Source organism: Terrapene carolina, unplaced genomic scaffold, assembly GCF_002925995.2.
Source record: "Terrapene carolina triunguis isolate 2854851 unplaced genomic scaffold, T_m_triunguis-2.0 Scaffold146, whole genome shotgun sequence".
In the NCBI taxonomy this organism is placed as follows: Eukaryota; Metazoa; Chordata; order Testudines; family Emydidae; genus Terrapene; species Terrapene triunguis.
Genome location: NW_020664497.1, coordinates 3,986,587 through 4,004,426, shown reverse-complemented (window position 1 = coordinate 4,004,426; position 17,840 = coordinate 3,986,587). Strand labels below are relative to the sequence as shown.

At 43.9% G+C, this 17,840-nt stretch overlaps 1 protein-coding gene across 5 annotated transcripts in view; it reads left to right on the top strand.

The window, feature by feature from the left end:
- The window catches only part of PRXL2A (peroxiredoxin like 2A), a 21,539-nt gene extending 4,078 nt beyond the window's left edge, over positions 1 to 17,461 (top strand). For 3 of the 5 annotated variants that reach the window (XM_024210033.2, XM_024210046.1, XM_024210040.1), the window contains exons 2-6: positions 5,193 to 5,372; positions 7,334 to 7,428; positions 13,308 to 13,448; positions 14,571 to 14,735; positions 16,980 to 17,461. In XM_024210033.2, coding sequence (XP_024065801.1) covers positions 5,195 to 5,372; positions 7,334 to 7,428; positions 13,308 to 13,448; positions 14,571 to 14,735; positions 16,980 to 17,087 — 687 coding nt within the window. In that variant the 5' untranslated portion in view covers positions 5,193 to 5,194 and the 3' untranslated portion in view covers positions 17,088 to 17,461. Of the gene's footprint in view, positions 1 to 1,679; positions 1,785 to 5,192; positions 5,373 to 7,333; positions 7,429 to 13,307; positions 13,449 to 14,570; positions 14,736 to 16,979 lie in introns of those variants that run through there. The other 2 variants (XM_024210016.1, XM_024210024.1) reach the window with 2 other exon arrangements.
- Positions 17,462 to 17,840: the final 379 nt, after the last annotated feature.

Here is a 17,840-nt window from a genome sequence, read left to right as displayed (position 1 = left end):
TCGGCTCTGTTTAAGAGCCGAGGAGTCAGGGGAGGAGCAGAGCCGCCATTTTCCCGGACATGTTCGGCTTTTTGGCAATTCCCCCCGGACGGGGGTTTGAGTGCCGAAAAGCCGGACATGTCCGGGAAAAAGAGGACGTATGGTAACCCTAACAATGGAGTTCTCTTGGACTAGATGCTATGCTGATGAGTGCTGTATAAAAGCCTAGCTGACCAGAATGCTTGATACAGGAAATGACCTGCTAAAGGGAGAAAGTTCTTAAACAGTAATGAATAAAAATCTTCTCCATGGTGGGAGAACCACTTATGTTCACACCTCAACAATTTGTTAAAAGGTTATCTTCAGTTGTCTCATTTGTTTTTATGTTGCATCTCTGAATGCTTGTGGTAGAAAGAGTGGCAGTCCACAATAGATCTGGTAATGTGCAGCAAGAGTTTATTTGGTAAGACTTCTAGAAAACTGGCTACGCATGTGTGTTTGTGAAGGTTAGTGGCTATGCTCTGGTGTGGTCATCTCACCTGCAGATGCCCTGGATACATTACAAAAGTAATTGTTTAAAGATGGCTGTGATATTTGATAACACTTAATTCAATTCCTCTTCTGTCCATATGGGAAAGTTTTTTTTTTTGTTTTTTTTTTGTTTTGGGTTTTTTTTTTTTTTTGTTTTGTTTTTGTTTTGGGTTTTTTTTTGTTTTTTTTTTTTTAAATTAAAGTTAGAGAACCATGTGTTAGCCTGGTTTCTTCACACATAGAGGCACACACAAAAGAGGCTTATTCACAACTAAATTATACATTGTAGAGCATTAGCTGGCATTTTAACCAACAAGTTATCTGGACCTGCTCTGGTCTGAGCACAAGCATGTTCGAAGATGGCTAATTGCATACTGTAGATGGCTGCAGCATCAGGAGCAACGTGAGATCCCAACAAAGGAGTGGGGGGAGGGAGTTATTGATTGAGCGTACTTTTTAAAGAAAACTGTCTCTATCATACAAATCATATATCCTGTCGTCATTCAGTCCATACAATGGCCCCGACAATATCTGTGAATGGACAATACCTGTCACTCTGTAGTGAATGGAAGCTTCAGGCAATACTGGTAACCTGACGCATACACAGTAGGGTTAACTCTGTGATTTAGGCAGCCAGTTCTGAAAACTTGGTCTTGTATGTTGTTGAACCTTCCTTCCAATAGCGCTGCTTTGTTTCCAGAGTCACAGAATTGCTTTATCAGTCCATGGAGGAGGGGAGGTTAAAACATGAACAAAACATGAGGAGTTGAATATTTACCATTAAAAATCCTCAATAACAATTCTGCATGAAGCATTATAGTACAGAACCCTCTCCTCAATGCTATGGTGTTCCCTTGGGCTGCCTGTGACCCTCCCCCACCACCACTACCTAAGAGAGTAACATTATAACCTAGATGACTTCAACTTCTCAGCATCTTAAACGGAATACCTTTTTAAGCAGTCTCATCTCTTGAGGGACAGCTGTTATCTTGTAATCCAACCGCATTTGAATGTGATGAGTATTGCTCAGAAACGTTCTGACTTACGCACTGGCAGTAACATAAAGGTTTCCTTGCTGGAATCCTGCCTAGTCCTGCCCACCTAATCTGCCTTCTTTAGAAGGAACAGCCTAAGGAACCTCCTCAGGACCAGCAGTAGCACACAGTAGCTGTCTGCCTTCTCCCCTGGACCATTCCCGTTTCTCTCCTGATTCAAATGGAGTTCAAGTGTTAAAGTTGGTGAGGTGTATGTGCACACTGGCCCCATGGGTTCTGGTGAGTGCATTATTCTAAAATATTAACAGTCTGCTATTATGGGATGCTTTGGGGTTTTTACATGTAAAACTCCTCATGGCTTTGAATCAAAAAGCATTAATATTGTGGAGCTTTGGACCACTTTGAGAGGCATTACAAAAGCTGCAACTGATCTGTGGAAATAGAGAAAGCAATGCTACAGCATATGGGCAGTGAGACTAAAGAGAAAACTATCTCTAACTTTCTAAGCAGTAGAGCAGATGTTTCAGGGCTCAAGCTTTTCTGTCTGCTAGTGTTTTATTGATCATGGTAGTTGCTGCTGTGCATATGCATTATTTAGTATACTTCACTGTTTGATGCCGCTCAGCTGAGCAGAAGCAGGAGTTTCATGTTATTGTGGAGTGAGCTATTTCTTCCATGCCCCTGTTTGCTTGATCAGCAGGTTTGCTCTTAGTTTCTCTAGAACAGCCTTTCTGTTAGCCAAGAAAGAAACATCAAAATGAACCCAGTACAGCTGAAAAAGTTTTGTCTCTTGGTCCAGGCTAATGCTGTCCTTTCTACTGGAACGAAAATCACTCCTCATAGAATTGTAAACTACAGGCCAGATCTGAAGTGTGTATAAATCAGCATAGCTCCATTTATACCTGCTGCTGATCTGACCATGGTTTTTAAAGACGTGATAGTGGTTCGTGGGGAAATTTTTTTAAAATTACATTTGTTCTTGAAAGATAATCTGCCCCAGCCACTAGCAGTAATCATCTGAGGAATCAAGAATTGTGCTTCTCCTGTCTGGCAAGATAGGAGCTGGTGGGTGTTATCCTCCACTTTTACCATCCACCACCCACACAGGTAATAATTAATTACACAGGACCAGACCAGACTCAAACCTAAAGAGTAGACTTCTTAATTTATGATAGAAAGGACAAGCTCAGTGGAGCAGAGTGATGGATCAGTGGGGATCCCAACTAAATCTTATCTCTCAAGGGACCTCTCAATACTTATTGCAATATCAGGTTACATTATACAAACAAGCTCTAGCAGTTTGTATAATGAGTTGGTCTCTGACTCAGTTAATTTCTTTTCAGAGTTTTACAGACCATTTCTAAAATGGCCTTAGTAAACTACATTCACTGGCCAGCCAGTTTCAACAGATGATCACTAATTTAAAAATCACTGTCCTGATATGGCCTTAGGTTGAAAAGCCATTGCATCTAAAAACCCACATAGGGGAAATCAGGGTTAACATCAAGTGAAGACTTCTATATTGGAAAGAAGAGATGCAACTGGCTAGACCTTGCTCTCTTATCTGCACTACGTTTGTGTAAACCAGCCTTGTCTCCCATTCAGTGTCCTGAAATACAAGATATGTAAGAGGCTGAGACTCAATGCAGCACAAGAAAAACAAAACAACGATTAAATGCTTCCAAATTCCTTTAAGTTTTGAAGCAAATATTAGCAATTCTGGAATTAGGATTTTTTACCACTTCTGAGAGTCTAGCTTTAAAGGGGAAGGGGGAAGATGGTGTCAGGGAATCTCCATCCTCAAAGAACTTTGACGCATAACCAACAAAATCCAATCAATTTTTTTTCTGTACCATTTTCAGTTCATTGGTTGGATTCCACTATTCCCTTCAATAGTGACAGGCTTATATTTGCTTCTGTGCAAAGTTCACAACTGCTGCTCTCTCACTGAAACAGTACTGCCAGGAGCGGTAGCCTGGGCCGAATCTTTGAATGTTGGCAGGAGTAAAAATGGGGCGTTTGGGGCCCTTCAGGGAGGATATGTCTAGCCTTTAATAAAATGATTTGAGCTACAGAGAGAGTGGCACCAACGTTTTGGTGAGGTGCAGATATGTTCATAACATCCAGTGGCTGCCTCTGGGACAGTCAGCACAATTTGTTTCCATTTCAGCTTTATCTATTTCAACCAGCCAGGCTAAGGTTAAGTTGTTTGTTCCTGACATGTCTGCACAAACTGATAAATGGAATCTAGTTATCAAGGCTAAATTGCAGAGGCCTTAACGGGCAGTAGGTGCTGTCTGGAGTGTATTTGTAAGGCTGGGTCATATACAGTGATCTGAATTATGTCAGAGGCTTACATGTTTTTGCGTCAGCGCTCCAAACTGACAGATCTGCTCTGTCTCACTCTGCAGCTTCAGTTTAGGGTTGAAGCAGAGACAGCCAATTGTGCTGAACTGTATCTTGACGTTCTGTAGTTCTTTCTCTCGTAGACGCACTGTAGCATACTTGCAAAATCCTCTGAACTTTTTTAAAATATCAAGACTAAAAAAAGGCAGGGCCCATTGTAGCCCTACCAACACTCCTTTGGTTTAAACCAGGGATTCTCAAACTGGGGGTTGGGACTCCTCAGGGGGTCGCGACGTCATTACAAGGGGGGTCGTGAGCTGTCAACCTCCACCCCAAACCCTGCTTGCTTTTATAATGGTGTTAAATATATTAAAAAGAGTGTTTAATTTATTTGGGGGGGGTCGCACTCAGAGGCTTGCGATGTGAAAGGGATTGCCAATAAAAATGTTTGAGACCCACTGGTTTAAACTGTCTGCCATGTTTTACAGTAATGGCTTAACATGCATTGCTGAGTAATCCTGATGTCATCTTTTGTTACTGTAGTTAGGGAATCCCTTTTCTAACAATCATTCTACACAGCAGAATGCCATAATAGCTGATTGCCTCGCAGGCTGTATTTATTCTTCATACCCCTGCGAGGCAGGGAAGTAACAATACCCCATTTTACTGATGAGGCGGTCTGGGTTAGAGCTGGAATAGAACGTAGGTCTCCTTAACCATCAGACCATCCTTTTACCTATGCCAAAAGGTGTTATCCAGGGGTGCCCGCCAAAGTATTTCATAAGGACCACAGCCTGCTTCAACACAATATACTAATTGATTCATTCGTGTTTTGTCATCATGTTTACATCATTTTAGTTTACACAGGTATGTAAATAGACAATACTGTACATAGGTTGTTTCTTTCTAAATACACCTCTACCCCGATATAACGCTGTCCTCGGGAGCTAAAAAATCTTACCGCGTTATAGGTGAAACCGTGTTACATTGAACTTGCTTTGATTCGCCGGAGTGCGCAGCCCCGCCCCCCCTGGAGCGCTGCTTTACCGCATTATATCCGAATTCATGTTATATCGGGTCGCGTTATATCGGGGTAGAGGTGTACATACAAAACAAGCCGAACTTAAAATATAAATCAATACAGGTGACTTTAAATCTTATTAAAATATGTAGAATCAGTTTGGCCCACACAAGGTTGTGCTTAGGTTTATGTGGCTCTCCTGTATAATAAGGTTGGGCACCACTGGCTGACGCCTTCTTCTTCTTCTTAACTCTCCCTCCCCTCTCCTTGGAATCTATCCAGCAGCTGGAATAATTCTTTCTTCCTCCTCTTATTTCCAGAAATGTCTTCCCTGCCAGACTTGGAGCTCTTCACCATGGGGATGTGGTCTATCGGCCTTGGGGCTATTGGCGTAGCTGTGACAGGGATTCTTCTTGCTAACACTGACTTGTTTCTCTCCAAACCGGAGGCAGCCTCATTGGAGTTTTTAGAGACGACCGAGCTAAGATCTCTGGGAGAAGGTAAGAATTGGATTCCTCTGGAAATCTGAGCTCACATTCTACAGTGATGGAGTTTATAAAAGTACCTAGGTAGAGCTAATCTTACTGTTTAAGGCCAGGGTTGAAAACAAGGGTTCCTAGGACAAGTGGAGTGTGTTTGGAAGAGATAGTTGTCCCAGACTAGACCCTATCTATTAGCAGTTCAGGGAGGGCATCAAACCACTCTTGTCTTTCCCTGCTTCAGTAAATGGTGTGGGAAGTAGCTGACTTTTCTTGAGAGGAGAAGGATGGTTTTGAAGTGACAGACCTCTCTGAAAAAATAAGATGCATCTAATTTGGAGTTAATAGCTGCCAGATGATGATCAGACTCAGCTCTTATTTAGCACTCTTCAGCCATATATCTCAAAGCACTTTACAAAAGAGATCAGTATTATTATCCTCATTTTACAGATAGGAAAATTGAGGCACAGAGAGGTGACGTGACTTGCCCAGGGTCAACTAGCTGGCCAATGGCAGAGCTGGGAATAGAACCAGGTCTCCTAAATCCCATCCGGTGCTCTCTTCATTAGGCCATGTGGCCTCCTCTATACTTCCCTGTTTCTGTGTCGTCTTTTGCAGACTTCGCTGCTTTCTGATCATTCTTCATGTCAGCCAGATAATTTTTCTGCCTAACATACAAAATGTTTTTTTCCTGTTGATTTGCTTATTTCACAAAGAGCACTTTTTTCCAGCCTGTCCAAACCATCACATGCCTGATGATAAGATAGGGATTGGCAACCTTTGTCCCGCGGCCTGCCAGGGTAAGCACCCTAGTGGGCTGGGCAGGCTTGTTTACCTGCCGTGTCCGCAGGTTCGGCCAATCGCAGCTCCCACTGGCCGCGGTTCGCCGCTCCAGGCCAATGGGGGCGGAGGGAAGCAGCGGCCAGCACATCCCTCGGCCCACACCGTTCCAGCAGCCCCCATTGACCTGGAGCGGCGAACCGCGGCCAGTGGGAGCCGCGATCGGCTGAACTTGTGGACGTGACAGATAAACAAACTGGCCCGCCAGGGTGCTTACCCTGGCGGGCTGCGGGCCAAAGGTTGCCGATTCCTGTGATAGGAGCTAAAGGGTGAAAACAGACTCGGAGTAAACATAAACAAAAAATTTAAAACCCTTCCCCAAGGTGCTGTGCAGTTTAATTCTATTACAAAAGCCCAAAACAAGGTGGAGAATTATTCAGGTGTGCAAAGTCACATGCAGGAGTCAATAGAGGTTAAAACAGAGAATGCCTCTTTAGAGTTTTCAGTGTCATTAATATTGCCTGTTACTGCAGGGTGGGGGGGAAAATTCAAGTGAACACATTGACATCTAATTGACAGATGTACACAGGAGGACTGAAAGAGGATGTTTTGTGCTTGAGCGGGAAGTAACTTGTACACCATAATGCTATGTCCAGACATAAGGTCTGATTCTGCATTGCTTACGTTTGACTGTTGAGTTCAGTAGTGTTATAGTAGCACAAAACTTGTATAACACTGTGGAAAATCTGAAAATGAGAGGGGTTTCATTCTATGGCACAAACTGATGGGCTGCTGTTTGTGGCAGTAGCTCTTGTTTCAGAACATAAGCAATATTATTCAAAATGTGCACCACTAATAAATACAATTGGAGGCAACCAAGCAGGGGACAGAAAGTTAGGATGTTTGGCAGAGCTGGGAGCTGACTCCCATGTGCAAAACTAGAGCTGACCATTCATACCTGTTTTTGAAAATTGCTATAAATTCAGGGATCTTAATAAAACTGATACTTTAAAATGGACTTTTTTTATATACATTTAATTGGAATTTAAATACACTTTGAAAATCTCCCCCTCTGTCTTGATTAGAATATAAACCCAAATGGAATACTGAACTGGGAATCTTTCACCATGCTTAGTGTTCTTCATCAGAAGTTGTAGTTATGTAAATAGATGCCATAATTCATGCTATTTCTCCCTTATAAGCAGAAGAGAGAACATTCAAGGCAGGTGAGCTATGGAAGAAGAATGGTGCAGTGATCATGGCTGTGCGGAGACCTGGATGCTTTTTGTGCAGAGAGGTATTGTGATGGGCTTGGGGGTTAATTCAGAGAGGTTTTGCTCTAGTTACGTGTCTTTGTGTTAGATGTGGCCAGGGAGGCAGTCAGCTAAAGCACGAGTTTTGCATATCTGAAAATCTTGTTTCCAATCCCAGATTTGCTCCCACGTGAAAATGAGCTTCGTTTATCTCGGTCTCCATTTGTCAATATTATGGGCTAAATTCTCAGCTGGTCTAAATCAGCATACATCTATTGACTGATGGGGTTATGCTGATTTACATGGGATGAGAATCTGGCCCCGCAAATCCAAAATAAATTTGGCTCTATAGGTGGTCTGTGGTCAAGAGAAGCCCAGAAACGGACTAGCAGGAATCTTGCAGGTACTGATACAGCAGCGTTGCATGGGAGGGGGAAACATCTATGACCAACTTGCTCAAGTCAGTGTTTTATTTAATCCTGGAGATTAAAGTCATTCTTTCAAAGGGAGGAAGGAAAAGCCTGCTGTTCACACATCTGCTGTTCACGATCTGTTCGATACTCTACTGAATGTAAAACCTGCCTTATATTTTGGTCACTTATTAGGATATTTCCACCTTAGCAATTATGTTATTACTCACCAGTTAATAAAACAGAGCAATTAGTCTAGCAACCATTTAATTATAGGGTCTACTTAGTCCCTACACTGCATAATATTGGAAAGCGTTGTATGCTTCAGTGAATTTAGTTCTCATGGAAAGAGACAGACAGATTGAAATACTATGATCATGGAACAAGTCCTTACTGCTGGGGGGATTCTGCGGGACAAAATGTGCCGTGCCCCTCCCTCCCCCCTGCTCTCCCCGCACCCCCGGCAGATTTGTGTGTTTCCTATCAGAAAATGGTAGGGAAGCAAAGGGAAACCGTGGGGTGGGGGGGTGGCAACCATGGGTGCAGTTTTTTGGGGGGGATTGCCCCCTCCAAACAGAGGCAAAGCATGGGGGGGGGGCACATGGGGTTACATGACACTTCCCCCCCATTCTGCAAAGGCAGAGCTGCCCAGCTGAAGGAGGCTGTGTCTCTGCTCCACTGACTCTGCAGCTGAACGCCTCCTCCTGGGTCCTAGTGCCAGTTGTGCTCCCCTTCTGTGTGCTGGGAGCTTTCCTGTTTTCTATTCTGTGCAACAGTTAGTGCCCGCGGTGGGGCTGGATACGGGGTGGGTGGGGGGGAAGAGGCAGTGGAGAAGGAAGTGGGGGTGGAATAGGGCAGGTGGGAGGGGAATGTGGGAGTGAGGGGAGGGGGATGGAGAAGAAAAGGGGATAGGGTGGGGGGGAAGTGGGAGCCCACCATGTGGCATCCCCTTGGCAGCAGCTGGGGCTCCCCATTAAGCAGGCCCATCGAACCCTCACCCTGACAAGCCCTACCCCCCTACACCTGGACCCCTACCCCACCTATCCCCAACCCGCTGCACCTGGACCCCACCCCATCAAACCCCAATCCCCCAGCATCCAGACCCTCCCACTGAGCCCCCCCCCCCACCTCCTGAGCCCCAACCATCTTCACCTGGGTCCCCTGCAGAGTACCATTGCCCCTGCACCCTGAACATCCCAACGAGCCTCTGTGCATCCAGATCTCCCACTGAGCCGCCTACACCCAGATTGCCCCACACAGAAACCTCTCACCCCATACCTGGATCCCCCCCACACTAAGCCCCTCCACACTTGGATCCTGCTGGGCTGAGCCTGCCCACCCACACCTGGCGCAGAGGGACAGGGCCCCGGGGCGTTTCTGGGGCAGGCCCAGCCCTTGCCCTGTGTGAGGATCAGGTGCAGCCTCCTTGCCAAGTCTCTGTATTGGGGGGAGGTGAGGGCTTCAAGGTGATCTCCCACCTCAGTGCAGCCAGTGGCCTGTGCTCCCCACTACCATGCTGGAGCCACATTTATTTATTGACAAAATTTCCAGAATTTTGCAGAATTTTAAAATATTGTGTGCATAACTTTTATTTTTGGTGCAGAATTCCCTCAGGAGTAACAGGTAGCGTGCAGGCAGGGACAGAGTAAGCTCCACCCCCCTCACACCCATTGCCTCAACAGTGGACCTCAATTCTGAACTGGAGGGGACCACCACTAGGGAGCGCCACACTCCCTCTCACCCTGGGGGGTAGGGGGGAGAGATTTTTCAAAGACATAAAAGACAGTTAGGTACCCAGCTACCACTGTCTTGTGCCTTTGAGACTCTCTTCCTTAATCTTTGCCTTCTCTGGTGAGATGGCCAACGGTGGTTTCAGTTGTAGTGGTGGGGTTGTGTAGAAGAGATGTGGATACTTGTCTTTCCACAAGGATTGGGGCTAAGACCAGCCGTTTGCTTCACACAGGTCCCAAGCTGTGGGCCATCAGGTGGCAACAGCATGATGTAGTGACACTATGGGCCTCCCCCTTAGAGGTGGCGAGACCCACAAATCCCATTGAAATTAGTGCTCTGAGAATTGGGCCGTGTGGACTTGGAGTAGAGTTGAGCCAGTGACCTAGAGGGGAAAAGCTCTGTATACCATCATGTATCCCCTAAACCATCCAGTCTCCTGACAGTAAGCAGTCTTCACTGTATTAAATTGTACTTCTTTTAACCAAGTTTTAATATGAATCTTAAAAATATCTATGTAAATGTGAGGGAGCAGGTTGCCAACTTAGGAGGAAAAGTCGGTGATCTGAGACTAACTCACTGTCAGTCTCTTGCTGCTCTTTCTACCTTGTGGTTCTCACTAGGGACACTGGGGAGAAGCTTGCCCTTGAGATGGACGTGGAAGAGAAAACTACTGTTTAACCATTGGTTTTGCAGATGATTATACAGTGATTTAAGTGGGCAAAAAGGCCAGAGGTATGCTGAATGCCATAGGCTAAGCTGCAAATGTTCACTGTGTCCTGAGTAAGGGGTGAGGTGTAGTTTCTGCACCATCCCATGAGCAGACCAGGGAGGGAACTGTGACAGACTGACTTTTCTCACTGGTCACACCTTTCTTGCTGTGGGTGGATGGGGGTGGAAATAATCTGTTTCTGGTGCAAACCTGGTTTGCTAGCTGGCAGGGAAGGGCAGAGCCAGGTTCTCCTCCCTGCATGGGAATTGCCGCTGTTCAGTCTGCTCTCCCTCTCTCATTTAGACCGACCAGGTGCATACCCTGCCCAAGGGAGTGGTTTGTTATCTTGTGTGGGCACATGTTGCCATGCTCAGGGCACAGTTGTATTATCCTCTTTGATGGGAGTTTAAAAAAGCCAAGCAGACTCTGACTTCTTTCTCTGTCTCTGTTTCCCCACCTACGTGCTAGGGCTTCCCACCCCCAAGCTACTGAGGGGTACATGGGTTCCTGGTTGTGGGGGAGCTTTTTGTTTTTATAAGCAAAACTGCAGTAATGGTCTGCAGCCTCACGTTTCAGAATTTTAGACAACTATCATGGAATAGAGAGGTGGTTTTCTTTAAAGGGAGTACTCCGTGGTGGCTGGTGCATGCTGAGTTGTCTTGGAGTTTTGCTTAATTATTGTAGAAAGAGAATCCAAGTATTTGATTTAGGGTAAACAGCAAAGAATTAACAGAACTTTGCAAACAGATGGGGGGGGGGGGGGGGGTTGGTGATGAAGTAAGTCCAAGAAGCCTTTACTACATTCCCTGAAGGATATATTCAAAAATAGGAGTATTAAGTATACCTCCCATTCCCTACTCACTGACTGTCATAGGGCTGATTCATGCTTACTTATTTCCTCTCTTTATCTCCTCTGAGCTTTCTGTGTGGGGATTGGCAGTAGCAGATTGGAGCTCTGCCCTTACCCTTACACAGACTCACTCTGGCCTGTTGACATCTGCCTTGTAATGTCTGTGGATTTTGCCATCTGCCTTCCCCTCAGTGTTCTACTTGGAACTCTTGATATCTTCCCTAAATTATGGCAACACTTTGTTCAGTCAAGGCAATTCAGTCGCTTCTCCTCATAAACTGGTTGTATGCAGATTGTGCCCTTTAAGCAATAAGTCTGGTGTCGGAGTTATTTTGCATAGCAAAGGCCATATTCTCCCTTAAAATCCACAAAAGCCCCTCAGCCACTGTCTCTGTCACATCTTTTCCTCATTGGAACTAGCACTGGAGGCTAGGAGATGCTGGAAAAAACTTTCCCCCTCCACAAACTGCTTTTACAGTTTCCTTTGCAGTGTGGAAAACCCATAAATGGGTTAGTGTTGGTGCTGCTATCACTACTCCTGGGGAAATTCTATGCCAAAAAATTAAATTCTGCAACAAAAAATTAAAAATTCTGTGCACAGTATTTTAAAATTCTGCATATTTTATTTGTCAAAATAACACACTATAATCACACCAGTTTCAATTATTTTTGGTCATTTATTTCAAAATACCTGTCAAACACTGTAACAATACAGACAACAAAAACGATTCAGGAAATGTTTTTTGACAAATAGATTCCTTACTAGGCATGTTAATACAGAACTCGGAGTAATAATTCACTTAAACTACAATACAGAAGTATATTTACCACACCCCTCAGAAGCAATGCAAAGGCTTGGGGGAGTCAAGGGTAACGGAAAAGCTGAGGAAGAGGGAAGTAAATTGCTGGGAAGGAGCCTGGGTGTGAACTTGGAGGGTTGTTGGATATGGGTGGGAAAAGTATAGAACAGGTTTCTTTGGGGGACGGGCAGGGATTGTTAGGGAGCTTCCCCCATGCAGACCCTGGCTGACCTCCCCAGCTCTCCCATTCAGTTAGGCACATCTGCCCTTGTCTCCATATGTTCTTGCACCCCGTCCACATGTGTCCATCCACCCTCACTCAGACACCCACTTCCCCATCTCCATGTGGCTCTGTGCCCCCACCCAGCCACTCCCGTCCGTATGTAGCTCTGCATCCCCTGCCGCATCACAATGTGGCCCTGCACCTCCCTCCCCCATGTGGCCCTGTGCCTCCACTCCCATTCAACCCCTGCCCCAGTCTGTCCTCCCCCACTAGCCCTTATGAGTCTGAGTCTAGAGGAACCGCAGCAACATTTCAACAGAAGCTTTTTTCTGCACAAAAATTTAAAAATATGCTTATATGGCTCATTAATTATGCACGTGCACAGTAGCACAGAATTTCCCCCGGAGTATATCACATTGCCTGGGACACATAAAGCAGCATAACTGCTGGTATCCTGAAGGTGCATGCAGAAGAAACACAGTTTCACTGTATACACTAGAAAAAATAACTAATTTTTACTCTTCCTTGTATGATAAAAGCTGCAGCATGAAAAGGGTACATTTATGCCTGTTCACCATTTTGCAGGTGGAGAAACTGAGGCACAGAAAGGCTAAGTGACTTGCACACAGTGGCCATATCTTCACTAGGAAAGAATGTGTGTTTAACAAATGCTAAAATCCTAGCATGGACAAGGCAAGTTATAGTATTAATTAAGACTTTTGCTTTAGCCTTTGCTAGGATTTTTGCAAATACATGCTTGAAGCTATCCCCCTCTCCTAGTGAAGTCAGCCCTAGTAAGGATACTGTGAATGAAGGAGTGATTGCAGAGAGGTAGGCATACCTACATTAGCTTTAATCTACCTAGCATGGGTAACAATAGCAGTGAATATGCAGTAGCATGGATCTTCGCACAGGCCAGTAACCTGAATACATACCCACTGTTAGCTGCACCATCTGGATTAAAGTTAGTATGCATATACCTGCCCGCATTGCAATCACACCTTCATCTCTGGTGAAGATGTCTCTATGCCAATAGAAGGCTTAGGTCTAGAACTCACTCATATGCCCTGTTTATTACACTTCATTGCATCCACTTTGCACCTCTAGCCACCATCCACCTAAGTGGTTACATGCCAAATGTTGAGCCTTGCAGGCTTCCATCCAGTAGTTAAACCTGGCATCTCACACATTGTCTTCTAGGAGGCTTCTGAGCTTTCCTCTCTCAAACCTCAGCTCGACCAACTTGGCGTCCCCCTCTATGCTGTTGTGAAAGAAAAGATTGGGACTGAAGTGGAGGATTTTCAGCATTATTTCAAAGGGGAAATATTTCTGGATAAAAAGGTATGTTTGTATTGCTCTGTTTGTTTTAAGCTTTCTTGAGTCAGCATCTGTATCCACCAGGCCTTTTCAAGCAATCTGCATAGTGTGGCCTGAATGAAACTTAGGTATCTGGAAATTGATTTAATAGCCTTTTGTAGCTTAAGAAGTTAATCAGCTTAGATTTTCTATATATAAATTTGCTCAGTTTACAAGCTTAGCTGTCTTTCTGCTGTGTACTGTTGACATGTTCTTGCATGATTTTCCCCACACACACACACCTAAGCAAACAGTAAGATCGTGCCAACTATTTTTCTCTTTTCTTGCACTGGGATGCACTGTCTGATAATTATCCTGGTATTAAAACCAAGGACTAACAATAAAATAGAAGGGTGTGACAAGTTCATGTTGCAGCGCAAATGGTAATAATATAACTGCTTGTTGCTATGTTTACTGAAAACTTATGCTGTTGCCAAACACAAGAATTCAGAAATCATGCATCACACCCTCAAAATCTTGAGGTTTAGAAATCATGATATATGGTTCTTTTATTTGCCTTCTGTTGTTTTTGGATCTTTCTGGGTCATGTTTCCCAACATATCTCTCCAACACTGAGTTCTAGGAACAGCCTCTTGAGTGAAAGCTCAGGTTCTCTCAATTGCACGATTCCAAAAGCAGGGACTTTAGGAAAAACAATATCATGAGACTGGTAATAAAATGGTGAGCGGTGGCAACCCCGTCCCTTTTTTCCAGCACATGAAAAAAGACAGGCTATTCTAGAGGGAATTCTGCCCAGTAGTTCAAAACAAATCTGTTCATTCAAAAACATGCTGCTGATGTCAGCAGTCAAGATGTCCAGGAAGTGAATGTAGTAGGTTGATCAGCTCCATAAATCTGGAATGGCAGCAGTGACAAAAACAACTGGATGTTGCTGATTGTGTGGAAAGTAAGTGACCTCTTAATGTTTTAAAGGAACTTCTGTCCTGATAAGATTACTAAAGGCATCATTCAGTTCTGTATACCCAAATATTACTTGTTAGAAACTGTTCTGGATGCAGAGGCTATCTGACTGCCTTGATTACAGTTAGGAAAGTCTCCTCTGTCACTGTTGTTTCTTGTTTGAGTTTTCTTTCTGTCGTCCTACAGAAAAAGTTCTATGGTCCTCACAAGCGAAAAATGCTGTCGATGGGTCTTATCCGCTTAGGAGTTTGGCAGAACTTCCTTCGCGCTTGGAAGAATGGATACAGTGGTAACCTGGAAGGAGAAGGTTTCATCCTGGGAGGAGTTTATGTGATTGGTGCTGGGAAACAGGTACTTCTTCATCCCCTCTTCCCTTCAGTTTCCTTCATGCCCCTATGAGAGACCAAAGGCCTCCTGCTTTAGCCACTTACTCTTAGAACATGACAAGGCCACAGTCAGCCACTAATTTCTGTCCTGCACTACGTTCTAGTTGTGGGCTTGGGGCATCTCTTGTCTTGTGCAGTGACGTTCACAGAACATCTTCCAATGCCTGACACAAACTTCAATCAGCTTGCTGCCCTTGAAAACAAATCTCTTATAATCACTTCCAAATGTTCTGACACTTACCCATTAAGGAGATTTTCCATCTGCTACTCTTCACTGATGAGCTACCATTCTCTTAAAAATTACAATTGACAGTTCACATAACTTTCCACTCAGCTGGTGGATGTGCCCCTGGTAATGACTTCTCATTTTTAACTTAAAATTTGGGGGTGACTTTGCACCAAATAAGTGATCTTCTCCCATTACTGGTTATGATGTGTGTGGGGGTGGGAAACCTCAGTCCTAAATACTGTTGCTATTTGTTCATGTTCTTAAACAAAGATTTCATGATGACATTGACTCAAATCAAATGCTGTATGGAACGAATGATCGATCCACATTTTTGATAACCATCCTCGGTTTGTTTACAAAACAACATAGTACAATATACCTGAAAGATGGGCTTGGTGGTTAAATCCAGATTTATAGTTCATCACATTTTGGAAAAAATCCGCTCTAGATCCAACTTGGGGTCCATCTTTAAACATAACATCCTAAAGACTTACTGTATAGTATGATCTTATCAAATGGTTTTGTAAAATTTAAGAGTATGGAGATAAATATGTAGCAGACTTCATAAATTATGATTTAAAACAGCAAAAAACTTGGACTTAAATTTCCAAAGGCGACTAGTGATTTTTTGGGTGCCCAACCTGAGACAATTTAAAGGGGGCCTGATTTTTAGAAGGTGCTGGCATGCCACCTTTGGAAATTTAGTCCCGGGTAATTGATGCTGCCAAGAAACATTTGCTTGTTCAGTAATCACACAGATCGTCAAAGCAAGATTTAGAATGTGGGGGTGTCTTTCTGTCTTGAAAGTGCCGAAGATTGGGTGCTACCAGGGTATACATAATTTATATAAAGTATGCAACAAATGTCATGTATACACAGTCTACTGTAAATCTGTTTTAGCTATATCTATGCGTTATGGGAACTTCTAACTTGCTGTTTGGTTAAATGTGCTTAGAGCCTAATGGTTAGGGCCCTACCAAATTCATGGTCCATTTTGGTCAATTTCATGGTCATTGGATTTTAAAAATCGTAAATTTCATGATTTCAGCTATTTAAATCTGAAATTTCATAGTGTTGTAATTTTAGGGGTCCTGACCCATAAAGGAGTTGTGAGGGGGTCCCAAGGTTAGGGGGGGGGGAAGGGTTTGCAGTACTGCTACCCTTACTTCTGCTCTGCTGGTGATGGTGGCACTGCCTTCAGAGCTGGGCATCCGGAGAGCGGCAGTGACTGCTGGCCGGGAGCGCAGCTCTGAAGGCAGACCTGCCACCAGCAGCAACACAGAAGTAAGGATGGCATGGCATGGTATTGCCACCCTTACTTCTGCGCTGCTGCTGGTGGGGCACTGCCTTCAGAGCTGGGTGCCCGGCTAACAGCCGCTGCTCCGCAGCCGCCCAGATCTGAAGGCAACGCATAAGTAAGGGTGGCAATACTGTGACCCCCTGCTACAATAACCTTGTGACCTCCCCCCGCAACTCCCTTTTGGGTTAGGATCCCCAATTTGAGAAACGCTGGTCTCCCCTGTGAAATCTTTATAGTTTAGGGTAAAAGCACACAAAAGACCAGATTTCATAGTCCGTGACGCGTTTTTCCTGGCCATGAATTTGGTAGGGCCCTACTAATGGTGCTTCCATGGCCTTGATCAGGTTACTTGAAATTTGTATTTGCACTAATCTTCCTGAGATGGAAGTGTGAATGTACTGTAAGAAGAGTTTATCTAGTTTATAAGAAAATGCCACAACACGTATCCTTGCATAACGTGCCCTAACATAAGTAATATGAGGGGAAACTCATATATTTGTTTGGTTGACTTGATTAATCCTGTATCTGAGAAATTGGATCATATCGTCTTTTACTCCTTGTTTCTCAGTCAGATAGAAAGTAAAAAGCAACGTTTTTGAGTTCCTAGATACTGCATTCTATTTAAATGTATCCCCATGTAAAAAGGAATTACTGCACTTTTTTCCTTTCCCTCTCACTAGGGTGTTCTCTTGGAGCATCGAGAGAGAGAATTTGGAGACAAAGTGAGCCTTCAGTCTGTTCTTGAAGCTGCTGAGAAGATAAAACCACAAGCTGCAGACACTGACTAATAGTTACACATGTTCAGTCTTGGCTCGAAAATGTAGAACATGTCTGTATGTGAACATGCAGTGTAATTGCTTTCTTAGACTATTCAGTAATAGCTCAGCTGGAGGATTCTCTCTGAAATTAGTCAACAAATGAACAACCTCTTTGATGGTAGCTGACCTGTTTGTGCTTTGTAGCCCCTCAGGCACCCACTGTTTCTACTAGTTTTTTGTCTTTTACCGCATTAATGAAAGGCTGGGCCCAAAATCTTAAGGCGTAACCTAGATGGGTCCAGTTAGAGCCAGAAAAATAAGAATATCTGGGTGCCTGGGGAGTAGGACATTGCTAAAGCAGGAGTAAGTGAGGTTGTAAGATAATAAAAATTATGTAAATGAAATGTCTTGGTTTTCAAATTTCTAATTTTATTAAAATAGTTAGAAGCCTCTGTGTTGATGAGAGATTAAAACTTGTCCAGACTTTCTCCTTGCACTGAGAATCTTAGACACATGTCTGATTGCTACAGTTTTTACATATGGGGTCCAATCCTGCTCCTTTTGACTTCAGTGTTAGTTCTGCCATTGGCTTTGTTTGAATGAAGATGGTGCCTTATATGCTTCATATTCTGATTTGTAAGGAAAATTAAAAGTCAGCATTGGACTTATTTAAAAGGTGGTGATAATGACCACAAGGTGGGATGTGCCCAGTAATAAGTGAAATAGGGATTCTAAATGCAGCAGAGAATAATAAGTGCATATCAGGTAGCAAAAGTGAAACAT